Below are 25192 nucleotides of genomic sequence, written 5' to 3' on the forward strand. Positions count from 1 at the left end.
CAGATTCCAACCTTTGTGTGCCGCGTGGCATGTTGACTGCAAATTATAGTTATAAACCAAGTCTTAATTGGCAGGTATATTTAAATTTAAATTTTGCAGTACGACGTAGGGACTTCATTTGAGGAGAGTCAAGTTCATTTTTATGGTTGTGTGCGAGCATGCATGCGTGTGAGTGTATGATCTCACATTCAGTGTGCTTTATTTAGACTTGAGACGGAGAGAATCAGAATGAGCGGGAACCTTGGAGAAGTTGAGATAAAAATACAAAACTACAAAGATTTAGTGACTGTTGCAGTGAACATGAATGGGCTTGTTTGGATCCTGCTGGCTGCAAAGACAGGTGGTGTTGACAGATTGGAGATCAAGAGTAGATTAGACCTAATCATAAAGGTTCTCAAACAAATTATGAATTTATGACCATATCTATAAAGTAGGGCTGTCAATTGATTAAAATATTTAATTGTGATTAATCACATTTTTTATCTGTTCAAAATGTACCTTAAAGGGGAGATTTGTCAAGTATTTAATACTCTTATCAACATGGGAGTGGACAAATATGCTGCTTTATGCAAATATATGTATATATTTATTATTGGAAATCAATTACCAACACAAAACAATAACACAATTTGTCCGAAACCCTCACAGGTACTGCATTTAGCATAAAAAATATGCTCAAATCATAACATGGCAAACTGCACCTCAACAGGCAACAACAGCTGTCAGTGACTATGACTTGCCCAAAACTGCATGTGATTATCATAAAGTGGGCATGTCTGTAAAGGGGAGACTCGTGGGTACCCATAGAACCCATTTTCATTCACATATCTTGAGGTCAGAGGTCAAGGGACCTCTTTGAAAATGGCCATGGCAGACGCTCTTAGTTTAATTTTCCTCCTCTGCATTTCATTCATTACATCCAACGTGCATCAGTAAATATATGCAGCAGTAAATATCGCCCCAGTTAGACAGAACTTCATGTTTTTTAAAAGTTAACGTATTTTCAACGTGTTTTTTAGATGAAACAGGCGGACACACTGAACTGCAGGCTGCAGAGTGTGTTTACCGCTGTGACCACCAGCAGCCCTCACCACATCATGTTGCTTTGTCATACATCAGCAGACTAATCTTCGCTGGTCTTTAGTCTGCGGTGGAAACACAGTGGGCTGAAGGAACCTTTTAGTTCTTTAAAAGTAGTTCTAGGGACTAAAAAGTCTTTTGGTGGAAACCCAGCTTTAGTTAACTTTGGGTAATAATAAATACTAAACACTAACATTTTGGCAACAAAGTGGCGTACTAACATCCATATGCACAAAGACAAGACTTTACCTTAGCTGACCCTAATTTTCAAGCACACAATTATGACGTATGTATTACAGAACATGCCTCAGGGTGTGCACAGATATGATTGCAATGCTGTTGTTTGAGCTTTAAGGCTTCAACAACTCTCCGCACATGACATCTGATTTATGGCTGAATTATCTGTACTTGTGCTTTAAGTGATTGTTAGGATGGACCATCACGCACAATTGGAGTCGTTGTAATCATCAAGTCAGCTGCATCAAATCACTCAGCACCTACAGAAAAATGCAAGCAAGTGAGCAGGACAGTTTGTCTAAACATGTCCGCTGTAAGTTAAAGGCTAATCAATCCTGTATCATGAACAAAAACACAAAACTTCACACCATGTATAGAATGAAACAACACACTGGCTCTAAGCTCATCTCCAGACTAACAAAGCTGCTCAACCGGATTCCGCCTTGTTTTGCACATAGCCAACTATGTTGCATGAATTCAAAGTGTTATCCTTAACCGCACAATGCTAGCAGCTGTCTGTCATCAGTATTAGTTTCAAAACATACAATGCACGCCCACTAGTTAGAGGAGCCAAAAAACTTCTGTTCATTTCTTCAGTTTAGTAAAATTTTGGTCGAAGGGGCAAATTAATTAGAAGCCAAACACCAACTTTAGAGCACACATGTTCTGACTGTAAAACAAAATCAGCCCCTTGTGTGTACCCAGTCAAGCTCACCCGTTACTTCCACAACACTACCTGTTCGGGCATGCTCAGTAAACGCCAGAGTCCCTGCCGTACATTCCAGCTGTGAGGCTGGGCTTCAGGAATATGTTGTGAGGAACAGAGTATGTTAAACTGTCGCCGTGGCTGGTGTCGGTGTGGATCGGCATTCATGTTTTTTTTGGTCTGTGTTGACACACCCAGTCTCACCTCTGTCATGTCGGTGTTTTGAGGAAAACCAGAACCGGTAATAGACTTTTCCTGGGGGTGATAAATGGTTTTACAGCCTGACCCCTGACCCCTCTCTCCAGTCTCATTTCCTCCCTGGACTCACACATATATATAAACATTTACGCTTAATGTACATGCCTCCATGTCCAACAGGGTAGATTTTAAGATGTTGAAATTAACACTTTTTTAAAGTATCAATATGCAATGTATTTACTGTAGTAAATCATAAAATGACCAAGATATGTCATCAGAGATTAAGGCAATTAAAGCTGTAGTAGGCAGATTGGAGCAAATATGAATATAAAACGGTCGCTATATCCTGACAGTAGTTCATGAGACACGTAATCTGAAATTAAAATCATGTGCCTCTGTGTCCTCCGGTGCTCCTAATGACGTCTGCCAGATTTCACAGACGAGAGGAAAACAACTATTCAGAGCCGAGCTGGAGCCTTGCCGTCTCTGAGCAGCTGTCAATCACTCGTGAACTCAGATCAAGCAGTCAAATTAGGCAGCGCTAATCAAATATGAATCAAGATTCTGTTCCTGTAATGCCTATTTCTATCCTCAAATGTTTACAGAAACATATTTTAGTGTATTGTTTAGAGTTTGCAAGTGATTGACAACCGCCTCCGTTGAATAAACAGCCAATAGGAACGCTCTCTCTCTGAAATGACCTGTGATTGGCCAATGTCTCCCATCACGGGCTAGATTTTTTAAAGTCTAAAAACAGAGCCATGAGGAGGTGCAGAAGTCTAGTTTTCTCTCGGAACACTTGAATTACAATATGCTGAAAGGTTATTATGAAATTTTTGCCCAATGATGCCAAAAATATCCTGCTTTAACATGCTAAATTGAAATACTAGCTTCTCCGACAACAATGCTACAGCCAGCATGTTCTCCTTTGACATTTCCAGTCAAGTCCGTCTGTTTTTGGTTTGGCCGGAGTGATCCTGTCCACTGCCCATTTCGACATGCTGTTGCCACATATGAAACAAATTGGCACGCAGACACAGCCTTCTGCAGCCATGGGAGCAAGCAAATGAACTGGATCAACAGAGATAACGTTGACGTTAGATTCTACACAACCAAAAGCCTTGTCACATCTCTCTGTGGTCCGTGTGCAGCTGGGTTATCAAGGCAGCGAGTATTTGAGACACACAGCTGGTGAGGTGATTCCGACTACTGCTGCTGGCCAGATGCTAACGCAGTCGTGTCTAGAAGGTAACCCTCAAAATTGCGAAAATTAGCACCTACTGTTGATTCTTACAGAGCACATGGTACAGATAATACTGCAGTGCCCATGAAGAATAAACTGCGAGGAGCACCGAAGCTTCATGCAAAGCAGCTGAACACTGACACTATTCAGCTGGCTTTGATAAGTAAAAACCACAAGTTAAATGTTCTCGCTGACACACTGTAGCTCTATTTGAATCCACTAAAGGTCTTGTTGTTTTATCCTCAGTGATCGGCTACTGCTTTGCATCATCTTAACAGGATGATTTGCAAAGCGTCCTGTTAATAAGCTCAGTTAACAGGTGACCTCATCGCAGTACTCTGCACAACACAAAGCTGCAGCCCATCAGATTGGTCAACATGAGTTAAACCAGGTTAATGTTGAACCAGGATGATCTGCACAATCGAATAGTCCCTTATGGCAGACATTTTGGATAATAACTTCACTGTTAACCTTTTGTTACACTTTAAAATCATTTCTTAAAAAGAGTGAAATCTGACTGCTCTGGAAGTTTCAGCAAAGGACTCTGTTGTGAAGCTCTGTAGAGTGGAGTCACCATGTCCCTGTACCTCTATAATTAACCTGGTGAGTAAAATGTTATAATGGCTGAAATTGGACCCAGTACACCCAAACTGAAATTTTCCATAAAGCCACAGGCAACTTCCAGTAATGTAATAGTGTCGCGGTTGAGGTTAGATGCATAATGAACTTAATTGTCAAGTAAACAAGATGACATCTAGTCCTGAAGCAATTTCTACAATTTATTTCATATCAACAGAATATGAATCAACACCAACTTTCATAATCAATTAAAGTTACTTTGAGGAACTTTTAACTGGTTATGAAACAGTCAGTTTAATACTGATGCCTCTACATGACCTACATAAGTAAACTAGACCATCAGCGAGAAGATTGCTATTTCTATATAGTTATTCTTAATGCTTGTCATCGGTGCGACCGGGTCAGTTTCCGCGCAAAATCAGGTGAAAGGATTTACGGCACGCAGGTTCACCAGAAAATTCCTTCAGCTCAGACTCCGGCGGGGCCTTCGGCTGCAGGTAGAGGGCTCCGCGTCCGACAGCAACTGCTCCCCCTCTGGCCAGGAGCAGAGCTTCACCTCGCTGGTCCGCCGGTCCCTACTGGGAGCCAACACTGACACCAGGCACGGGAGAATCAGGAATGCGCGGGGCAGACTTTCAGACCCTGCTGCAGTAAAATGAGAGGTTGGTACTAGGAAACACTACCTCTTTAGTCCACAGGGACCGCCAAAGTCAACACAAAATGAAAGTTCCTTGTAGTAGCAGCTTTAAAAAGGGACAGTGTGTAGGATTTGGCGGTATCTAGTGGTGTGGCTGTAGATTGCAACCGCTCACTCCTTCATTTCCAAGACTGCGGTAATGTGAGCCGTCGAGTGCAAAAATGTGGTAACGCACAACTTTAGGAGAAATCAGACGGCGGCTGGCGGTACCACAGTTTCACAAGCGTGTCAGAGAACTGCGGTCGCCTCCAGGTAATGTAAAAACGCAAAAGGCTCTCTCCAGAGCCAGTGTTTGGTTTTGTCCGTTCTGGGCGACTGTAGAAACATAGCGGTCCAACGTGGCAGACTCCTTGAAGAGTACCCACTCCCTATGTAGATATGAAGGGCTCATTCTAAGCTAACAAAAACACAATGATTCTTTTCAGGTGTTTATACACTAATAAATCCCTCAAAAGGTTACAAACTGCTCCTTTAATGGCACCAGTAAGCAAAATTGGCAAAACATTTGTTCGTCCCAGCTTCTAGGATTTGTCCCCTTTGGTTTTATATCATTGATAGCTTAATATTGTTTGGTTTTGAACTGTTGGTCAAGCAAAACAAGCAATGTGAGGACATCATCTTGGGCTCTCAATATACGTATGATATTTTAAAACATTTTTTACGATTCATCAATTAAAAAAAAACAATACAATCAAGAGATGGGTTCAGTTTGTGCAGCAGTCGGGCTGATGCTGCATCACATTAGTAGTCAGAGACTGCTCCGAGCTGCTGCTGGGCCACTAGAGAACCATCAATCACAGACAAGTCTCCACCCCCACAGCCTTTAAAACCAGTCAGCAGCCCTCTGCTCTGATCCACAGACCTCAGACTAATTCCTCTCAGCAAGAAGAGACCTGCATTCAAAGGACGATATTTGAAGCCAGGTTTGTGGCTTGTCAGTAGCAGAACAGTGTGCTTCTCACCATGCTATATGGTTAGAATACTGACATTTATGTACTCTACGGTGTCATTACCAGACTATATAGAGTATTAATACAAAATAAACCAATACGGGGTGCCCAGCATTCACTCAGTTGCTGCTACTGAAGGCAGGGATCTGCTAAAAATCGTATTTTAGGACTTATTCAGTCGTGTTTGTGATGTCTGCGGTTGATGGTATGTTTCAGCGAGTATTTATTGTACTGTGGGTTCGGCTGGTTCCATAGGGCTGCACCATATGGGGGAAATCCATTCATGCATGTCGGTGGGAGCAGCAGCGGTGTTTAAAACCTGCATTGATGTGACGGCAGGTAGCCTGAAGCTGAAGTCTAATCAGACAATATTTGACATTCAAATGCTTTAATGGATTTTAAAAATGTCAAATATATTTAACTCTGAGAAACAAACACACATTTGTGGATGTGAAGGCCTGGGAACTCATCCACGGCTGCTGCTAAAATCCCACCAACCAGAACGTGGTGAGCAAGGCAGGGAGGGAAATGCCTCACATAAAGAGACGGTGGTAAGTGCTGCCACATGTTCTATTTATACAAAGTACACATACACACACACGGTGCAGAGAAACTGTAATCTGCTCCTTGATCTAGCTTGGTTCAGGCATATGGAGAATGTGTAGGGGTTTACATGCCTGGCAGATTGTCAGAAGTATTTTCCTTTTTCTGTTGGCACCAAGAGGAAATTTTCTTTTCAAGTGGGCAACAAGCTGAGAATGTAAAAGAACTCACTTTCAGGCATTTCACACTGGTGATCTGGTCATAGTTTGTGCACTAAAAGTGTTCAAATCACTGATTTATTCTTGAAAACCAAACACCAAGACTAAACCAGGCCACAGACTAATGCCAGGCCATGGGTAAACAATATGAAAAGGTTTAATAATACTTATTTACTATTAATTTTAGAGGCTCTAATTAGTATTATTTGGTATTGGCGCAGTCTGTCTTTCCTTCTCTTTCTCATAACTGCCAGTCACGCCCTCAACAACAGGATACTGATTTTTAAACTACAGTAGGTCAGCAGCCCATCATCACCCACTTAGCTACTCGATGTGCCAGGTTCCTATTACATGTTGCAGCTGGCTAGCTAACATGAGTAAAACACAAACACATCAAGAGTTAGAGAGCTTTAAAGTTTGCTTTAAAGCTTAAAAGCTTTAAATGAGGAGTTTGTCTTTCCGCTTGCTATTCTTTGTTACTTCTGTAAGACAGATGTAAACAGGAAGTATAATATTTGCCATGGAGTCAGTGAGTTAGCTATGGACTACATGAACCTAGTGTTTTTTAGCCTATATTTGTTTTACAGTTTTGCAAATTGGCACCATTAAAACTATGCAGAATTAGCTATAAGCAGTTCCTTTTTGCAGTGTAACCACAGATGTGCAGACAACTATCACTGAATTACAGAAAAAGTGAAACACCTTTAGGATTCAGCCATGTGAAACCATACAAATAGATTATATTCAATCATGCGGAAAACTGGTTGGTTGACTGCTTGGGCAAGAACACTTTAAAAGGTCATGTGGCATGTTGTTGACATGCACATTATCAGTTGTGGGTCTTGAACTGTCTGGTAGAAGGATAGCAGGGATCAACAATAAGGCTTGCCAGCTTGCCTGGGGCAACTAAAATACCACGTCGGGCTAGTAAATCAAGCAACTCACTTGCCCGATCTTGCAAGTAAAATGTAACTTTGGGCAAGTAGATTTCTGACCCATTTGCCCAACCGAGCAAATGAAAAAACATTGAACCCTGGATAGTAAACTTAAAGCCAGCCTGCTGCGGCGTCTCTCAGACACTTTTCACTGCATTTGACCTCCAAATGATGGCTGGTCACCTGCCAACGTTATTTTCCCACTGTGCCTCTAAACCTTAGTGTCCGGTGAATTCTCGTGAAAACTTGTGCCAAAACAAGCTAACACGCGACTCTCAGCCCGTCAGCAAAGACTTAGTGAGCTGGAGGGAGACAGCTTCCTGTCTGGCTCTGCCTTTCCCCCCGCCTCACTCCTTGGTCGCTTCCTGTCTTTGTCAGCCTCCTCTGAGTCACAGACGTCCAACCACAGACAAAACAACTTGATAGACACACAGTGATGCTTGTCCTTAACAGACTTCACATACAACAAACAGATCATCACACAGACAATCTGGCGGGAGTACAAAGGCATGTATTGAAAATATTAAAAATGTGTTACAGTAATACTGTTTGGGCTGAGTTTCAGAGGCCTTTCAGCATAAGAATATTTTTTTTGCTATGTCATCATAAATAGCCAGTTGTTACTGTAATGAGTTGTGTTTAGGCTGGTTATTTCATCAGAAAATCAGTAATAATAATAATAATAATAATAACGCATTAACGCAAATTAATTTTAATGCCACTAATTTCTTTAATGAATTAATACAACTTACAATTTTTAGGCTGTAGCAAGCTCAGTTTTAAAGCTAGAGTGAACATACTGGTATTATATGAAACTAGAACAATCTAAGGAATCCATTGGTATCAACCATGTCTTACTAGCTTGGAGCAAAGGAGCCATAACGCTCCAAACTTATAGTACATTTTGGCGAGGCAAAACTGGCATGGCCATTTTCAAAGAGGTCCCTTGACCTCTGACCTCAAGATATGTGAATGAAAATGAGTTCTACGAGTCTCCCCTTTACAGACATGCCCACTTTATGATAATCACATGCAGTTTGGGGCAAGTCATAGTCAAGTCATCACACTGACACACTGACAGCTGTTGTTGCCTGTTGTCCTGCAGTTTGCCATGTTATGATTTGAGCATATTGTTTATGCTAAATGTAGTACCTGTGAGGGTTTCTAGACAATATTTGTCATTGTTTTGTGTTGTTAATTGATTTTCAGTAATAAATATATACATATATATTTGCATAAAGCAGCATATTTGCCCACTCCCATGTTGATAAGAGTATTAAATACTTGACAAATCTCCCTTTAAGGTACATTTTGAACACATAAAAGAAATTCCAATTAATTTGCAATTAATCGTGATGGACAAACATGTGATTAGTCGCAATTAAATATTCTAATTGATTGCCAGCCCTAGTATCATTATCTACTTTTACTAGTAAGTAAGTAAGATGTCTAAATATTTCCTCCACCACTACAAAATGGAATCACCTTAGTGGAAATTGTACAAGTTTCGCACTTAGTGTAAGTGTTTAGGCCCATGAAAAGCTGAAGCTAAGCTTTTAAAAAGGTATTGCTGCTATTGTTGAAGTTGAGTTATAATATTGACCATCATAACTGATGGTAAACAACATTTCAATAAGGGCTGGGTTAGCAAACAGCAAACCTATCCTCTAATTACACATTTCTGCGTCAGAAAGGACTCTTGTTGCCACGTGAGAAAAATGCAACTGAAGCATCAGTCGCTTTTATTTTAAGGACAAATTGCTAATTATAGGGAAGTTTTATTCCGTACACCTGTTTATACTCTTTTGTGAGGGATGTCTAACTTTCAGCACTCAGTATCCTTCAGTGCTGTGGCCTTGAGAGAGGCAGCTAATGTTGTAGTTAAAACACAACCACATGATAAAAACCAACTTCCTAAAAACGCACGCATGTTGCCGAGAGCTTTGTGAGTTTGCTTCTATTGTCCTGTCAGCTGCCTGGGAGGGGCAGTAGTTACCAGGGCAACCACATGAAATCTGTCCTTCAACAAGCCAACATCTTCCTGTTTTTTGGGGATGACACACAACTGTGAATGCGACAGGGGAGTGTTGTCCTACACTTCAGCCACTGTTACTGAATATACCGCTGGCCAAAATTACACCGTCCCTCAGAAATGACTCAGATGTTATGGAAACGGTTGTTAGTGTGGGAATCTACCAATGAGATGTCCACATCTCACATCAAGTAAACATCCATTTAGGCACTACAGAGCATTCTGAGACTTTACTTCAATAAAGGAAAATCATGCAATTCAAAAAAGCATCCCACAATCTTGCTATTGAGATCATTTCTGCCAACTGCACCTTCTTTTAAAAAAAGGGGAGTAGGGGCTCTTGTGTCTATAATGTTACCAAGCATCTGCTCTGCTCTTTTCTGTCCCCAACAGGTCTACCAGAGGACTGCACCGTTCAGACGCCAGCCTTCACCGACGCTGTGAGACTTTACAGACAAGCCAGAGGACACCATGGGACCTGGGACATGATGTGCGGCTCACCCCCACAGGTCAGATCACAATACAGCTGTGTCAAGTCAAGTGCATTTTCTAGATCTAAAAAAACAAATCCAAGGCCTTTCCCTTTTTATGCAAATTCAACATACTGTAAACGCGGGTATCATGAAACTAATTTCTGTTGGAACAGTACACATTGCTGGTTGTTTGATGCCAACTTCAAGGCGATACACTTGGAAATGTTTGACATTACGAGTTGATGAGGAGCACCTGAATGCACCATTGGTTTTACATGGGGCTGCACGATTTTGAAAAAATATCTAATTGTGATTATTTTGACTGATATTGCAATTGCAATATTAGAGGGCATGATCATTTTTACATAATTATTCACATTTTTATTAAAAAACATTAAAATGATTATGGTGATTATTAAGTCTGTAGAATATGATGTGTAGGCCAGGACATCTCAGGACAATATTTAATTTAAAATGGTATTTTGACACTCACACTTTGATTTCCTCCTCATCCTGTGATTTGAAAATTACAGTGGGCTTATTGCAAGTTTCGATAAAAACGTTGATTAATTGTGCAGCCCTAGATTTAACGTAATTTTGGTTCTTAGAAGGAACCACCTTGGTGGGCTACATCCTTCAGAAGATAAAGCCTGTGATACAACTTGACACTGAGGATATTGAGCATGTTTGCTGCAGGCGACACTCAAAAGGGATTTTCAGGAACAATTACCAAACAGTCGCTGTGTGAGTACAAGTCCAAAGTTCAGGCCAGGGCCATAGTGCAACCTATTGAGGGACCACAATGATGGATGGCGTGCATTGGTAGAAAAAGACGCAGGGCTGCTTTCCAGAGGAAAGTCTTTTCTCAATGAATACAGGAAAACACTCCACACACCCTTTTCTCACACTAAAGTACAAGAGTGCACCTACACAAGACCTTCAAAGAGACTGACAGCAACGAGACCCCACCCTCAACATACCGGCATTCACAAAGACACACACTGTTGATCGGGGTCTCCCCTCTCAATGAGTCTCTTTCAGTCTCCTGCTAGTGCTTCATAGTCGCTCTGTTTGTTTATGGCAGTCCTGGTTTCTTTATTAATTATCATGTTTCCTGTCAGTATACACATTTCTCTCTAGTTCCCTGAACATGACAGCTGGTTCAAAATGTTAATAAATGTAAATAAAGAAGATTTTTAACTTGAGCTGATGGCGGTGCTATGAAACATTTTTGGAGAATAATCAGGGGATTTCAGGCAATACAGTATTTTTTTTCCATTTTCCAGCGTCTTTTCCTTTCAGACATTCCTGTGGATTTTGAATCCATTATGTGAATACAGAAGGGGAAAAATAGGCTGCAGATGATCGGAATTGTACGTAGTTATGAGTTTTATGAATCCAGTAGGGAAAACCATATAGAACAAGAACTCAGCTGTTTAAATGTATTTGGTAGTAAATCTAGCTGTCACATTCCTAAAGCCAGTTTACCTTACCGTATTTTCCTGAGAGCAGAGTTTGCATTTTGCCTAGAGGAAATGCCACAAAACAAAAACCCAAGTCAGACATAATATTCATAATATGAATATTGCATATAACACTATTCAGAGCATGAAAGCATCACCCGCCAAACAACAACCAAAAGAAACTAGAGACCATCTTGCGATGTGATCACAGCGACACAGCCTTCATTTTGATCTTAACTACACACCTTTTGAGGTTGCATACTGCCACCTACTTATTAAATCTGTTTGAATAAAGCCCTTTGAACTTGTAATTATTTTCCCCCTGTCTCTAATAAACAACATCACATGACGTGAGGGCTAAAGGCTGATTATTGTTATTTTTAGTGGTGCGGAGATTAAATGTAGGTATGCTTGAGCACCCTTAATGGCCGGCTGGAAGATAAGACACTGAAAATTATCTTTTGGCCGTATATTGACATCATACCAGCAACATTACTACAGTTTTGATGTCTATATCTGTAGAATATGAAACAGATTATTTCTAACTCAACACTTCCCATTTCAAAATAAAAGCCCCTTTTAAAAGCCCTTTTTTTTCTCCTTTATTTGCTAACACAATGCTTTTATTCTGAAATATGTTTTAGGATAGTGTTGTGGAAAATGCAGTGACTTGCAGGGCTCCATAAATTAAACAGTACCAGCTTTTAATTGTGGATTATTACAAATGAGCGTATGCTTCTTAACCCTTTTCTGTCTAAAATAAATATAAATGACATTTATAATGAAAAGTAATTGCGATTATGAAAGGTAAACTCTATTTAGAAAGAAATGGCTGGCAGTAGCAGAAGTTTGGACACCACACAGAGTTGACGTGCCCATTCTGGGCCGTGCGTAAAATCGCCAATGGCGTTGACAAAATCTGTCCACATAGACAGACATATGAACTCAAAAAGTAGTACTCAAAACCACTCCTGTGGTAGTTCCATGCCATGATGACGACTCACAACAAGGAGAAAACAATACCAGCCACACGCTGTCGTGGCTGCGTGACCACAAGAAGTAATCCACAATCAATGCCAATTGAAATACAGCACATATAGATGGTGGCAACATAACAAGAGCAGAACTGAACAGCCAGATGATAACATGACAAGAGACACAAGCAAACAGGCATTTTGACATGTAGAAAAATTACAGGTGTAATGATGAAAATAGTCTTAATTACATTTTGCTGCTTTGGTTTCAGGGTCCTGGTATTATGTTACTTAGTACTATTTATTTATATATTTATAAATAAATAGAAGGGAAAATTAAACAGAAGAGTAAATAAGTAGGGTAATTAATAACAAGATAAATAAATTAAGCACATTAAAACAGAAATATAAATTTATTTCACATTTGTTCAATTAATTAATTAATGGCTACATGTATTTTTAATATTACATTTGCTACATTTAATGACATATTTATTCATTTATTGAGTCATTTATTAATTGATATTTTATTTTGGCAGGTTTCATCCTCCATAGCTAGCAGGGTTTGCACCATTTCAACAATACATTTCCAGTAGAGTGATTTTCAGCATGCTGTTTAGATAGTTTAGGCTACTGGGACACCCAGCTGAGACATTGTTAATGTTATTAGCAGGCTAGACTAACACCTGAGCTTTCTCCACCATTACAAATCTGCTGCAAGTCTGTGTGCTGATAAAACAAACAGCAACTTAACAGAGCCAAGGCACTCAGGAGACTAGTAATATACTGTAGGTTAGGACAAGTAGCGTTAGCCAACACTTAGCCTACCTTAGTGATGTGAAGCAGGTCTCCATTAGTCTCCAGCACACACGACAGGAACACAGGTAAACCGGAAGCCTAATTAGTTGCATCTATCCCACCTGTGCGTACCCTGCTATGACGTCACGTGTGAAGGTAGCAGAGTAAGAAAAGAATACAGAAATAAATAAGTTTGGTGGAATAAATAACGGGTGAAATGCAAAGGGAAAATTGTGCATAAATAAATAAATGCATACATTTAAAAATAAATATAAAATTAAAAAAAAAATAAAGGCAAAAATAAATTAATAAATATGTACATTTAACAATTAATACAAATAAATATATAAATAAATAAAAGGGTAAATTAAACAGAAGAGTAAATAAGTAGGGGAATTAATAACAAGATAAATAAATTAAGCAAATTAAAACCAATATAAATTTATGTCACATTTTATCTGTCTACATTTATTTTCAATATTACATTTGCTGCATTTAATGACATATTTATTCATATATTGAGTCATTTATTTATTTATTCATTTATTTTTTATTTTGGCAGGTTCCGTCCTCCATAGCTAGCAGGGTTTACACCATTTCAATAATATATTTCCAGTAGAGTGATTTTCAGCGTAGTGTTTTCTGGCACTATCCATTTTTATTTATTTATTTTTTTTGCCTTTTTTAAAAACTTCACTTTTGTATGTATGTAGTCTATAATTTGTATATCTGTATTTGTATGCCATCTTGAGGGCATGGCATGAAAAATAAATAAAATGTTGGTCACAAAAAGAAACTTTATCCAAAAAACAAAATATACAGTAGATACAAACAAAATGTGGCACAATAAGCTATCCAGTACAGACAAATAATGCAAAAAATTAATACAAATGAAAGTAAAGTATATTTTTCTTTCTTAAAAATAGAAAAAAATATAATAATATTAATCATAAAAGTGCTTAGTTCAGTTTTTATAGAATTACAAAATTGATTCTATCTAGATAGATGTTACAAGTGAGAACAAGGTCAACAAGTCAGAGCCACCAATGCAACAATAACACAGCAAAAACACTATTTAATTGAGTTCTTCCAGACAAACAAGCTTTTAGACAAACAAACTACAATAAACCTGTTGTTTGTCAGTTCCTTTTGTCCCTCTGTGTGGGAAAACTACTCTGCTTTTGTCTCATTACTGAGCAACATGTTCCACCAAATATTTAGTCTTGCTTAGTTAAAACGTCATGGAGGTGCCTCAGTTGCTAGGGCTGTGCCACTGGAGCCAGCTTTCCTGCCTCTCTGTATCCAGCTGTGTATCAATCGGCCCACTGTGTCCATGTAACCACACCGGAAAGAGAGGCTGCTCTTTTTTAAGGTTTATTTTTGTTTTTCCTTTGGGTGGAGGATATTGGTTGTTTTTTGACTACACCCCAAGTGTAAAAATCCCCCGTTGGCACGTTGCCATAGTAACCGTAAATGGTGAAAAGGCGGGACTGACCTTGCAGCTCACGGTATGAACTGAAAGGACCATTAGGTGGAAATCAATGCAACTCAGTCTGATTTATCATAGCCTTATGCCAGGAAAATGTATTTATTTTGCACATAAAAGCACACTAAATATAAAATTAAGTACTAAAAGTGTGTAAATACATAAATATGTTGTGTGTGTGTACAGATTCTTGCTAACCTGGTGATGGAGAAGCTCCACCCAGAGATAAGAGCCGTTATCGGACCTCGTCTGAGGGGGAAGATGCAGCAGAGGCAGAGGCATTGGATGTTGGTGAGTTCCCATCATACTGTACACAGTGCACTGCAACACCGGAGAGACTCAAACAAGTCCAAACCAATTATGTCTTTGAACGACTCTCTCCTCCAGATCTCTGATGCACTGTACAAGCAGGTGTTGTCTCAGACCACCGGTCAGTATGAAGCAGTGGTGGAGGGCTGCGAGGCCCAGAGAGTTCAACTGGACGCCAGACTGCGAACTGACATGGACCAGATCATCACGTCTAAAGAGCATGTCAGCAGCAAGATGAGAGGTGACCAAAGATCTGCATGCAACAGTCAACAGGAATCTCCCTATTTTGATGTTCTAACTACATTGATATTATAGTTTTGAAATGCAACCAAATTTAGCCCAATTTTAACCCAGACACCTGGATGTGGTTTCACCCGTAAATATCCCAAACCATGCCTACTGGGGCATTGTACACTGTAAAAAACAACAAACTAGAATCACCGCCTAGCAGTTGTATGCCTCCGACAACCAGTCAAGTTGCAGTTTACATCCATGTCTGTCCAAAATGTCATCACGACCCTTCATCATCACTTCATGACTTCATCCTTTTAGACATGTGTGTGTGAAATTGTCAAAATTAGTATAATTTTTGAGTTATGGCCAAAAACGTGTTTTGTAAAGTCACCGTGACCTTTGACCTTTAACCACGAAAGTCTTATCAGTTCATCCTCGAATATAACGTTCAGCACTATGATAACTATGACTATGGAGAATCGTGTTTTCGTTAGCTTAGTATGAGCCCTTCATATCCACATAGGGAGCGGGTCCTCTTCAGAGAGTCCGTCATGTTGCTCCGCCATGTTTCTACCCAGAACAGACAAACCAAACACTGGCTCTAGAGAGAGCCTTTCACGTTTTTACGTTACCTGAAGGCCACCGTAGTTCTCCGACACGCTTGTGAAACTGCAGTAATGTGACCCGCAGAGTGCAAAACCGTGGTACCACCATCCGCCGTCTGACTTCTGCTGCTCCTAAAGTAGTGCTATTATGGTAAGGATGGCCTCTGAGCGAGGTGAACGGCGTTACCACAGTTTTGCTCACCAAACACACTACACATGCTGCACCGTACACACTGTCCCTTTAAACAAAACAAGATCCAGGGAGTAAATTCAGAGAATTGCTGACATACAGCAAATAAATATTCCATGTTTTATTTTTAATGGCATATTTCAATCTACTCTTAACTGAACACCACCTCAGTCTACCTACTTACACATGTCCAACATGTTATGCAAAATGAGTTGGATCACTTCATGCTCGCTGTGTCGTGTAACAGGATCTCCCGACCTCAGGTGCACGCTTCATTGTTCACCTATACTGTTTGCCTCAGTGAGATGTAGCTGCGCTTTCTTCGGTTCACGGATTATTGGCACAGCGAAGCGATCGGTTTTGGTCTCTGAATAACGCCACACTGCTCAAGTTTCCAACAAGTTTGTTTGGACAATTGGCACTAACAGGGCCTTTCCTCAGTAACTAAACCTCCCTCCATATCTGACATTTACCAGCTCTTGTTTTACTCTCTGCATTTTCTCCTCACAACTTTGTATTTAAGTCTGTTGTTTTTCTCTGTCACTCGCTCATTCCGCTGGCTTCTACAGCACCAGAGCATCAGCTTTCTATTCAAATGTTCACTTGGCACAGGCTACTCACATTTTTCACTTGTAGTTTCCCACTGAGCTAAAGTGGCAGAACTGCATTCCATCACCTGCATTATATGGGCCGTTTCTGACTTTATCCCACAGATAAAGCTCGAGTCAGCTGTGCTAAAATGATGCAGGTTCACGTTACATGAGGGGAATGCAGAAGCGTAATCTTAGCCATGAATTTGACTTTGTTGGTCTCTTTTAGCACAGGTTACATTTCCAACAATTGGGTGTAGGCCTTTCTGAGAGTTGGGCGAAAGCTGCAGGGCTTCAACTGAAGCGTGTTTACACACATACCAACCATTTCAACCTGCCAATAAACAATAACCGGATATTGTGATTACATATTTGCTGAAGTCACAGCCATACCTTTATTTTTCATGCTTCAACTGAGTGTTTACAAGCTGCAGCAACTAACAGTGAATATGTTTTTTTCTTCTGTGTGTCTCGGCTGGCGTGCAGCTCTGGTGTTGCCCAAGGCGGAGCAGATCCTACGGACAAACATCCAGCCCTACATCAGCTCCATCCTGGAGGCCCTGATGGAGCCCACCAGCCGGGGCTTCTCCGAGGTCAGGGACGTCTTCTTCGGGGAGATGGTGGAGATCAGCAAGAACTCGCTTAATGGAGGGGGCAAAGACAAACTGGGAGACGTGAGTCATGATAGCAAATATTTCTTTCACTCGTTATCAGCGTTATCAGTCGCAAAAAGTACCATAGATGTGGGTCAATAGGGGCCTACTACACCCAATAGCAGGTTTTATCATCTATTCACATGAAAGGTCACCAAAAGAAGGTTTAAAACACAACAGCGACCTCTAGTGACCGTAGTAATTATGACAGGAGCAGAAGCAGAAGTCCAGCCCTGTACTATAGACAGCATGAAACTACATAAGGGGTAGAGGTGGTCGGGGGCAACGGAGGGGACACATAACACAGGGTTTCCATCCAGGAGACCAGTGTTTGCATCCCGTGTGAAAGTTGTCTTTGTGTTCACAGTGTTGAGTTTCACAATCATTTTTGAAACGTAGTTATTTAAAGCCAAAACACAATGTTTTTCCCTAAACTTAACCAAGTGGTTTTGTTGCCTAAACTCAAAGAAGCCTTTTTTGTTTGTGTTCAAAAAGTAATGTTTCATGCAATTTTACGTGTTAGAACGTGTTGCTTTTAAGCTTCGCTTTCACTTTTACAACATAGTAGGCCCCTATTGACGAACATCTATGATGCTTATAGCAACCGATAACGCCTTTTCTTTTAATGGATAACAGTCCAATTGGCCTTTCCTTAAGGTGGCTAAAAGACCGTCATCTACTGTAGGTAATACACTGACTATTGATAAGTACCTCATACAACCCCACTTCAAAACAGCCAAACTTTCCCTTTAATGCAGCAATAACACAACTCCTTTACTTGCATCATTGGCGGTAACAGGAAATCAATTTTGCTGTCACCCAAAAAAAGCAAACCATTATTTTCCCATATCTGTTTCCCATGCTGCATGCTGACAGAAACCTCACTAAGCTTTATATGTAAATGACAGGAGCAATTACAAAGATGACCCAGCTCTAATTGGGTTCTGCTTACTCCATATAAGACTTAACTTAAGTTCGAGAATGTGGTCAAGGTGTGAATGTGAACAGTATTGCCAGACTTTTGGTCATAGCAAAATGATTAGAATGCATGAAATGATGGTGTGAGTTTGTGGAAGTTGAAGTTAGGGAGTGTCCTCACCTGAACAATCAACTTAATTCTCCTTGTATGATGCTTGTACCACATTGATCGCCACCACCCTCCTTTCTCTCTCCGTCTCCCCCTCAGCACATGGAGAGGCTGTCCATGCTCGCCTTCCACCCAGTGAAGATGCAGAGCTCCTATGAGAAGGTGGAGCAGCTCAACCTGGAGGGGCTGCAGCAGAGGTTCGACGTGGCCAGCCCCTCGGTGTTCGTCAGCAGGGCTCAGATCCTCATGAGGGGGGTAAGGTGCTACAGCAGCAGCAGGTTTTCTCTGATACAATACAAAGAATAAGCATGCACCAGAGCAGTGTGAGAGGAGGCCTGAAAACACTCCTTAGTCCGTAGTAAGACAGCACACAACCTGTCCTGACTGTGGTGAATTCTCTACTGATACCTGCTGGACAAAAAGAGTACGACAGTTTGTAAAGATAAGCAGTGATCTGTGGTTTACTGTCAATATCGTCATCAGTTGGTTTCTTGTGCTCCTGTATGACTTTCTATTTCCTTACAGCAAATGGACAACGCAGTGTACACATTTGAGCAGCTGCTCAACCAGTCCTTAGAGATCAAGGGAGACGGTGACATGTGCAAGACCATCCAGCGATGCCAGGACAGAGTTCTCAAGGTAAAATTGGAAAATTAAAAACAGTAGACAAACAGAAAGTAAAGAAGGTAACCTCATCATAACTGCAGCACATTACAGAATAAAGAATAATACTATGAAAACAGACTTTTAGAATCAAGTAATGTGAGAAAACTTTGAAATCTATCTGAGGTTTGTTTTGTCAGACAGTATCTGTATATATTTTATTAATCTCCAGAGGGACTCTGGTGTTTCAGCAGTAAATGTGATTAGTGCAATGAGTATAAAAGCTATAATGAGTCGTTGAGCTCATACATTGTGTTTCTGTTCTTTCCCTGTCAGAAATATGATTACGACAGCAGCACAGTACGCAAGAAGTTCTTCAGAGAGGCTCTGCTGCAGATCATCATCCCATACATGCTGCAGCAGCTCTCGCCATCCTACTCAACTGTGAGTAACACCCAAAAACATAGCATCAAATCACCGCTGTCATTTTAAACTCTCTTTAGATTGCATTGTATACAATATGTCATTACAGTATTGTGACTCTTTAAATGCAATGAGTTGTTAACTATAGATATGTAAGCAAAGTATTGACTGCTGGAAGCTCATGTCTGCCCCGTCCTTCCCCAGGAGCTGCCTCGCTTCAAAGAGCTAATCTTTGAGGACTTCTCCCGTTTCCTGCTGGTGGAAAACATGTTCGAGGAGGTGGTGCTGCAGTCTGTGTCCAAGGACATAATGATGGGTGAGAAATGACTGTTGCCATGGCAAAAGTAGTGGTAGATACATTACAAAGTACATTAACTTGCTAACACAGTGAGTGATTTTCTTGTTTTCTTTCCTTGTCCAGCTGTGAAGGAGGCAGCTGTCCAGAGGAGACACAATCTCTACAGGGACAGCATCATTCTGACCAACAGCGACCCCAATCTGCACCTGCTCGGAGAAACCGAAGCGGTGGACTGGGCCGCTAAATTTGGGGGCGATGAGCCGGAGGGCTCTGTTGAAGGTGGCGGAATTGGAGGAGGGGGTTCTGGGAGCAGACGCAGGCAGGTGGTGTCCATGATCCAGCTGGACGGGGTGCCTCTGCCCTTTGAGTCCTGCCTGGAGGTCCCAGGTGTGGAGCTCATCCCTGAGGAGGACGCCGAGATGTTTGAGTGCAAAGAGGAAGACATCGGGGCGGACGAGGACGACCTGTCTGAGGAACCCAAGTCTCCTGACAGCGTGTGTGAAATCAGAGACCTGATTAATCCAGTGGTGGAGGTGGCAGCGGCAGAGGCAGAGGCAGAGGAGGGCCAGAACGACATGACCAACGGGACGGAGGCGACCACGGGCACCATCACCATGGAGGACGGGTTGGAGGAGGACGTCACACACGTCACCACCTTGGTGGAGAAAGTCCCCAGGAAATCTATTCGAGACCATGCGTCCGCGCGGACAATTCTCCAGGAGCTGGTGGGAAACAAGAAGCAGGAAGCTGATAAGAAGCACCAGGAGGAAGCAGCCATCAAGAACGCCATCGAGGAAATAGAGATAGCGGTGCAGCAAGCTGACAGTGAACCGATTGCTGAGGTTTCCGCAGTAGAGTCAGATTGTGAGTCGGCACCAGCGGCCATCAAGAACGCCATCGAGGAAATGGAGGTAGCGGTGCAGCAAGGTGACAGTGAACCGATTGCTGAGGTCTCCGCAGCAGAGTCAGATTGTGAGTCGGCACCAGCGGCACCGCCGGCTACAGACTCCAGCCCGGGTCACGACAGCGGCTTCCAGTCGCCGACAAACGAGGGGCTGGACGAAGGTGAGCCTGAGCCAATCACAAACGGTCTGAACGGAGAGGACAAAATGATCGACCCGGTAGAAGTGGAGGTGGCTGTGGCGTAGGAAGACAATCCTCTGAACAGAACTCTAAAGGCTCGGAGAGAAAAGTGTGCATCACATGTAATGGGAGAGAAGCAGAATGAATAATGGACTGTATTTAATGGTTTAATTCAAAGCGTTATTGCTGTTGATATTGCATTGCACACTCCTAAACTGACTCTCCCAGCCTCCACTAGACTTTTTTCTTTGGTGATTGGTTCCTTTCTACGCAGCTTAGTGAATCTCAATGCGAAATTTCTTCATATTTTGTGTATGACACTGATTTTAACATATCTGCTCCTTTATACTATGTTAACAGGCGGAGGGTCCGTCACAAGGATCAGGGATTTTAAATTGGCAATTAGGGCTGGGCAATATATCGATTTAATATCGATATCGTGATATGAGACTAGATATCGTCCTAGATTTTGGATATCAAAATATCGTGATATGGCATCTTTTCCTGGTTTTAAAGGCTTTAAATCATTTTCTGAACTTTCCAGATTGTTCTATTATTTGCCTTTACCAATTATCATTAGTCATTATAGCCACATTAATGATCGTTATTTATCAAAAATCTCATTGTGTAAATATTTTGTAAAAGCACCAATAGTCAACCCAATAATATCGTTGCACTATCGAGGTATTTGGTCAAAAATATCATATTCGATTTTCTTTATATCGCCCAGCCCTAGTGGCAATCTGCTTTTTAAAACTTTCAACATAAGGGAGAAACTCTAAACAACAACTACATCTAAGTTATTAATGTTTTCAAGTTATGTTAAAGGTTTGTTTACATCAGTAATGTCTGTAAACACAGCAGGAAATCAGACCTATATTTGTATCGCTTTAATGATCACAGCCTCTATCTGGGCAGCAGGGGGTGCTACAATCCTTTAGATGTTGTATGGGGATTTGTTTAACTACTATGTTTTTAAAATACCGGTATCTATTTTTGTAAAATGTAATTTTCTCATGTTGTCTGTTTACTTTGAAAGCTTTTCCTGTATTTGCAAGTGGCCTTAACGTTTCAACACTAGATATTTTAGTACAGTCTGTCAGGAATGATTTGCACTTCCACTGTGATTTGATAAGTGAGATGTTCTCATCTTTTTTTTGACAACAAAACAATCAAAAGTCATTTGGTAAATAATACAATAAATAATGGCTCATTTACTGGTAGGATTTTGATGAACTTGTAATCAGAGGGAGCTCTCGCTGTGATTATGAGGGAGATTCTTGGTGTCAACTTCTGTTCCCCAATTTTTTACTTCATGAAAAGAACGTTGAGTCAAACATGATAATTTTCTATTTAAAGCTTCTAATTCAATTTAAGTTTTAAATCTGGGTGAAATATATATTTTTTAATTAATGTCATTTGGATGAAGTGGAGTCTAGTGGAGTTCTATTTCCATATCTGTATAAAAAAATGAAAGTATGAGTGATATTCACCTGGTGGAAGACATTTGTTCATGATAAGGAAACACTGGTGACACTGGTGTTCTGAGGTTTAATAAACTATAAATATTAGACTTTAATTCCTGTAATATCATCAGTGTGTATAACTAACTGTTTGGCAGACAAACAGTTAATATAAACGTTTTTGGTAGCGCATTATTTTCAGGGTGCAGAATAAGTTTCCAGGAAATAAATTGAATAGGAAAATTATTGTATATACAGAGTACACAGAAGTACCAGAAGTGGAATTCAAGTATGGAGAGACAGAATGGAATAAAATAAAGTAAAAACATAATTTTTCATCTTCCTTTTTATTAGAATTAGTAGGGCTGCCACCTCTTGGTCGATTAGTCCACTGGCTCCCAACATGGGGCTCCTGACCCCCACTACGAGTCCCCCAAAAAAATACACATTAGACCTTTATCTCAGCATTTCACTCATTTCGGTGAAGATAAGTAAATTAAATAGTTATTTTTAAAGTTTGGATTATTATATAACAGGATAAGGGCACGGTAAAGATCTGAACACAAGCAGTATTCACAGAGCCTTCCCTCTGTTAAACCGCCTCGTCCTGCATTAGAAAACTACGCAGTTAAAACAACCATAAAGCAAATGGAACAATGGCTAAAAAAAAAGTTCCTTAAAATAACAGGGAAACTCATCTCTGATGCAATATTTACAGGAAATAATCTGCTCAAAATTCATGCAAATCGCTCCATAAAATATGTCCCTTAGTCAGTGTCAGTATGATAGAAAGAGGGTCCCTTAAGGAAAAAGGTTGGGAACCACTGGATTAGTTGACTAATTGGTCATTTTGGTCTTTCCAAGATCTCTTTTGTCGATTAGTCGTTTTTTTTTATGCTTTTTTCATGCTGAATGACTTATTTCCAAGAAACTTACGAGCACATCTCTGGTAAACACAAACTTTAAAGTGGTGCTTATGTGTGATTCTTTGTGGAGAGACGATGTGATAAGATAACAGATAAATCAACTAATCGATTAGTCGACAAAAACACGTCGACTAAGAATTCCTTTGGTTGAGGACAGCCCTAATAATTCGCACCATACTACGTAGTCCTCCAGGAAGCTTCTTGTGAATTTGCATTTACAGATCAGTTCCTTTCCATGAAAATAAGGGAAACTTTGAACATGTACAGGTTTTACCACATTTTTTTTTATGTAAGCGTCTCGATACTCGAAGGGGTGAAAGAGTTTCACTCTGTAAACAGGCCAAGCTGCAATCTAATGTAAAATGCTGGAAAGTGAGTTGTGATTCCTCCTCGTCCTCAGTATCCTGTTGTGTAATCGCCTACTTCCACTATATCCAAGGCACATTTTGAGTTTGCTGCCTTTAGATTCATACATAAGACCCATTACTTCTAATGGCGGGATCATCGACTGTCATCTACTCCTGTTTATTTATTACAAAGCCTGTCTGTTTGGTGTGAGCAGCTCAACTTGTACGTTTAGTGCTCTTCTCTTCTTGAAATACATATATATACATATATATATATAATTAAATATATATATATAAAATATGGATGAATAAAACTATTTCATCAACTTTATTCTTTATTTTTGTCTACAAAGTTCTTATGACAGAGAACCATCACTAAGTAAATGATTGATATTACGATCAATCGATAACGCGTTATCTCATAACGCCACTAATTTCTTTAACGCATTAACGCATCTTGAGATTTTTAGGTTGTAGCGGGCTCAGTTTTAAAGCTAGAGTGAAGATACTGGTATCATATGAAACTAGAAAAACCTAAGAAATGTGATGCCAGCTTGTCACAAAGGAGGATAAATAACGCTGCAACATTTTGGTGAGGAAAAACTGTCATGGCCATTTTCAAAGGGGTCCCTTGACCTCTGACCTCAAGATATGTGAATGAAAATGGGTTCTATGGGTACCCACGAGTCTCCCCTTTACAGACATGCCCACTTTATGATAATCACATGCAGTTTGGGGTAAGTCATAGTCAAGTCAGCACACTGACAGCTGTTGTTGTCTTCTGGGCTTGAGTTTGTTATGATTTCAGCATATTTTTATGCTAAATGCAGTACCTGTGAGCGTTTCTTGACATTAGTTGTCATTGTTTTGTGTTGTTAATTGATTTCCAATAATAAATATATACATATATTTGCAAAAAGCAAGCATATTTGTCCACTCCCATGTTGATAAGAGTACTAAATACTTGACAAATCTCCCTTTAAGGTACATTTCGAACAGATAAAAAATGTGTGATTAATTTGCGATTAATTATGGACAATCAAGTGATTAGTAACAATTAAACATTTTAATTGAATGACAGCCCTAGTGATCAGACATATTTGAAAAGGATTTTATTGGAATTACTTGTAAAACTAGTTAAAAATACTCCGTCTCAAAAGAAGAGGAGCATACTCCAACAGAAAACATCCGAGATGCCAATTTCAAGGTTCTTTTCTGTGTGGGTTCGTGGTTTGTCAATGATTGCCACAGAACCACATGATCGACTTTCCCCGTCCCCTGACATGCGTGTGAGAACCAAGGTGACAGATTAGAGAAGTTTACAAGCTAGAATCATATGATTCAGTTCCTGAATCTGAGCCCTGTCTGATGACGTCTGACTGTGAATCTAAACTCCGAGCGTGAGTCTGATTTAAGTTTAACTCAAAAAAACACTGCAAATCAATATGCAATACTTTGTTGCTGCTCACAAAATGTTGCTTTTTAAGCACTCAAAAACATAAAAGTCTTCAGAATTTCACTTTCAAGCTACAGTAGCAGCGTCTTATCAACAAGCCCTCCTTTTCTCACTTTGATCATCTGTAGTGTTAAAACACCTTGTTTAGTAAAATACTGTGTAGTAGCTAGAGAAGTCTGTTATGGTAGACCAGAAAACCTACAATACACAAATTACAGAAGCAACCGCAGCCACAGGCTTTGCATGACTTCCCCTTTCTGAGTTGTGTTGTACCTCTGCTGTGGACGATTCCAATCCATTTTTAGGATAAATA

General features: G+C 40.4%; 2 protein-coding genes across 3 annotated transcripts in view; one reads left to right on the forward strand and one right to left on the reverse strand.

Moving 5' to 3' along the window:
- The window catches only part of stxbp1a (syntaxin binding protein 1a), a 61428-nt gene extending 48171 nt beyond the window's left edge, over positions 1-13257 (reverse strand). Inside the window, exon 1 of the mRNA XM_037751941.1 lies at positions 13157-13257. The gene's annotated coding sequence lies outside the window, so the exon portion shown is untranslated. The remainder of the gene's footprint in view (positions 1-13156) is intronic.
- Positions 1-22584, forward strand: part of niban2a (niban apoptosis regulator 2a) — a 32419-nt gene extending 9835 nt beyond the window's left edge. For both annotated transcript variants that reach the window (XM_037751936.1, XM_037751937.1), the window contains 9 exons: positions 9812-9927; positions 14799-14903; positions 15000-15162; positions 17027-17214; positions 18380-18535; positions 18806-18919; positions 19220-19327; positions 19511-19622; positions 19728-22584. In XM_037751936.1, coding sequence (XP_037607864.1) covers positions 9812-9927; positions 14799-14903; positions 15000-15162; positions 17027-17214; positions 18380-18535; positions 18806-18919; positions 19220-19327; positions 19511-19622; positions 19728-20752 — 2087 coding nt within the window. In that variant the 3' untranslated portion in view covers positions 20753-22584. The remainder of the gene's footprint in view (positions 1-9811; positions 9928-14798; positions 14904-14999; positions 15163-17026; positions 17215-18379; positions 18536-18805; positions 18920-19219; positions 19328-19510; positions 19623-19727) is intronic.
- Positions 22585-25192: the final 2608 nt, after the last annotated feature.

The sequence above is a fragment of the Sebastes umbrosus genome, chromosome 19 (assembly GCF_015220745.1).
Source record: "Sebastes umbrosus isolate fSebUmb1 chromosome 19, fSebUmb1.pri, whole genome shotgun sequence".
NCBI classification, from domain to species: Eukaryota; Metazoa; Chordata; class Actinopteri; order Perciformes; family Sebastidae; genus Sebastes; species Sebastes umbrosus.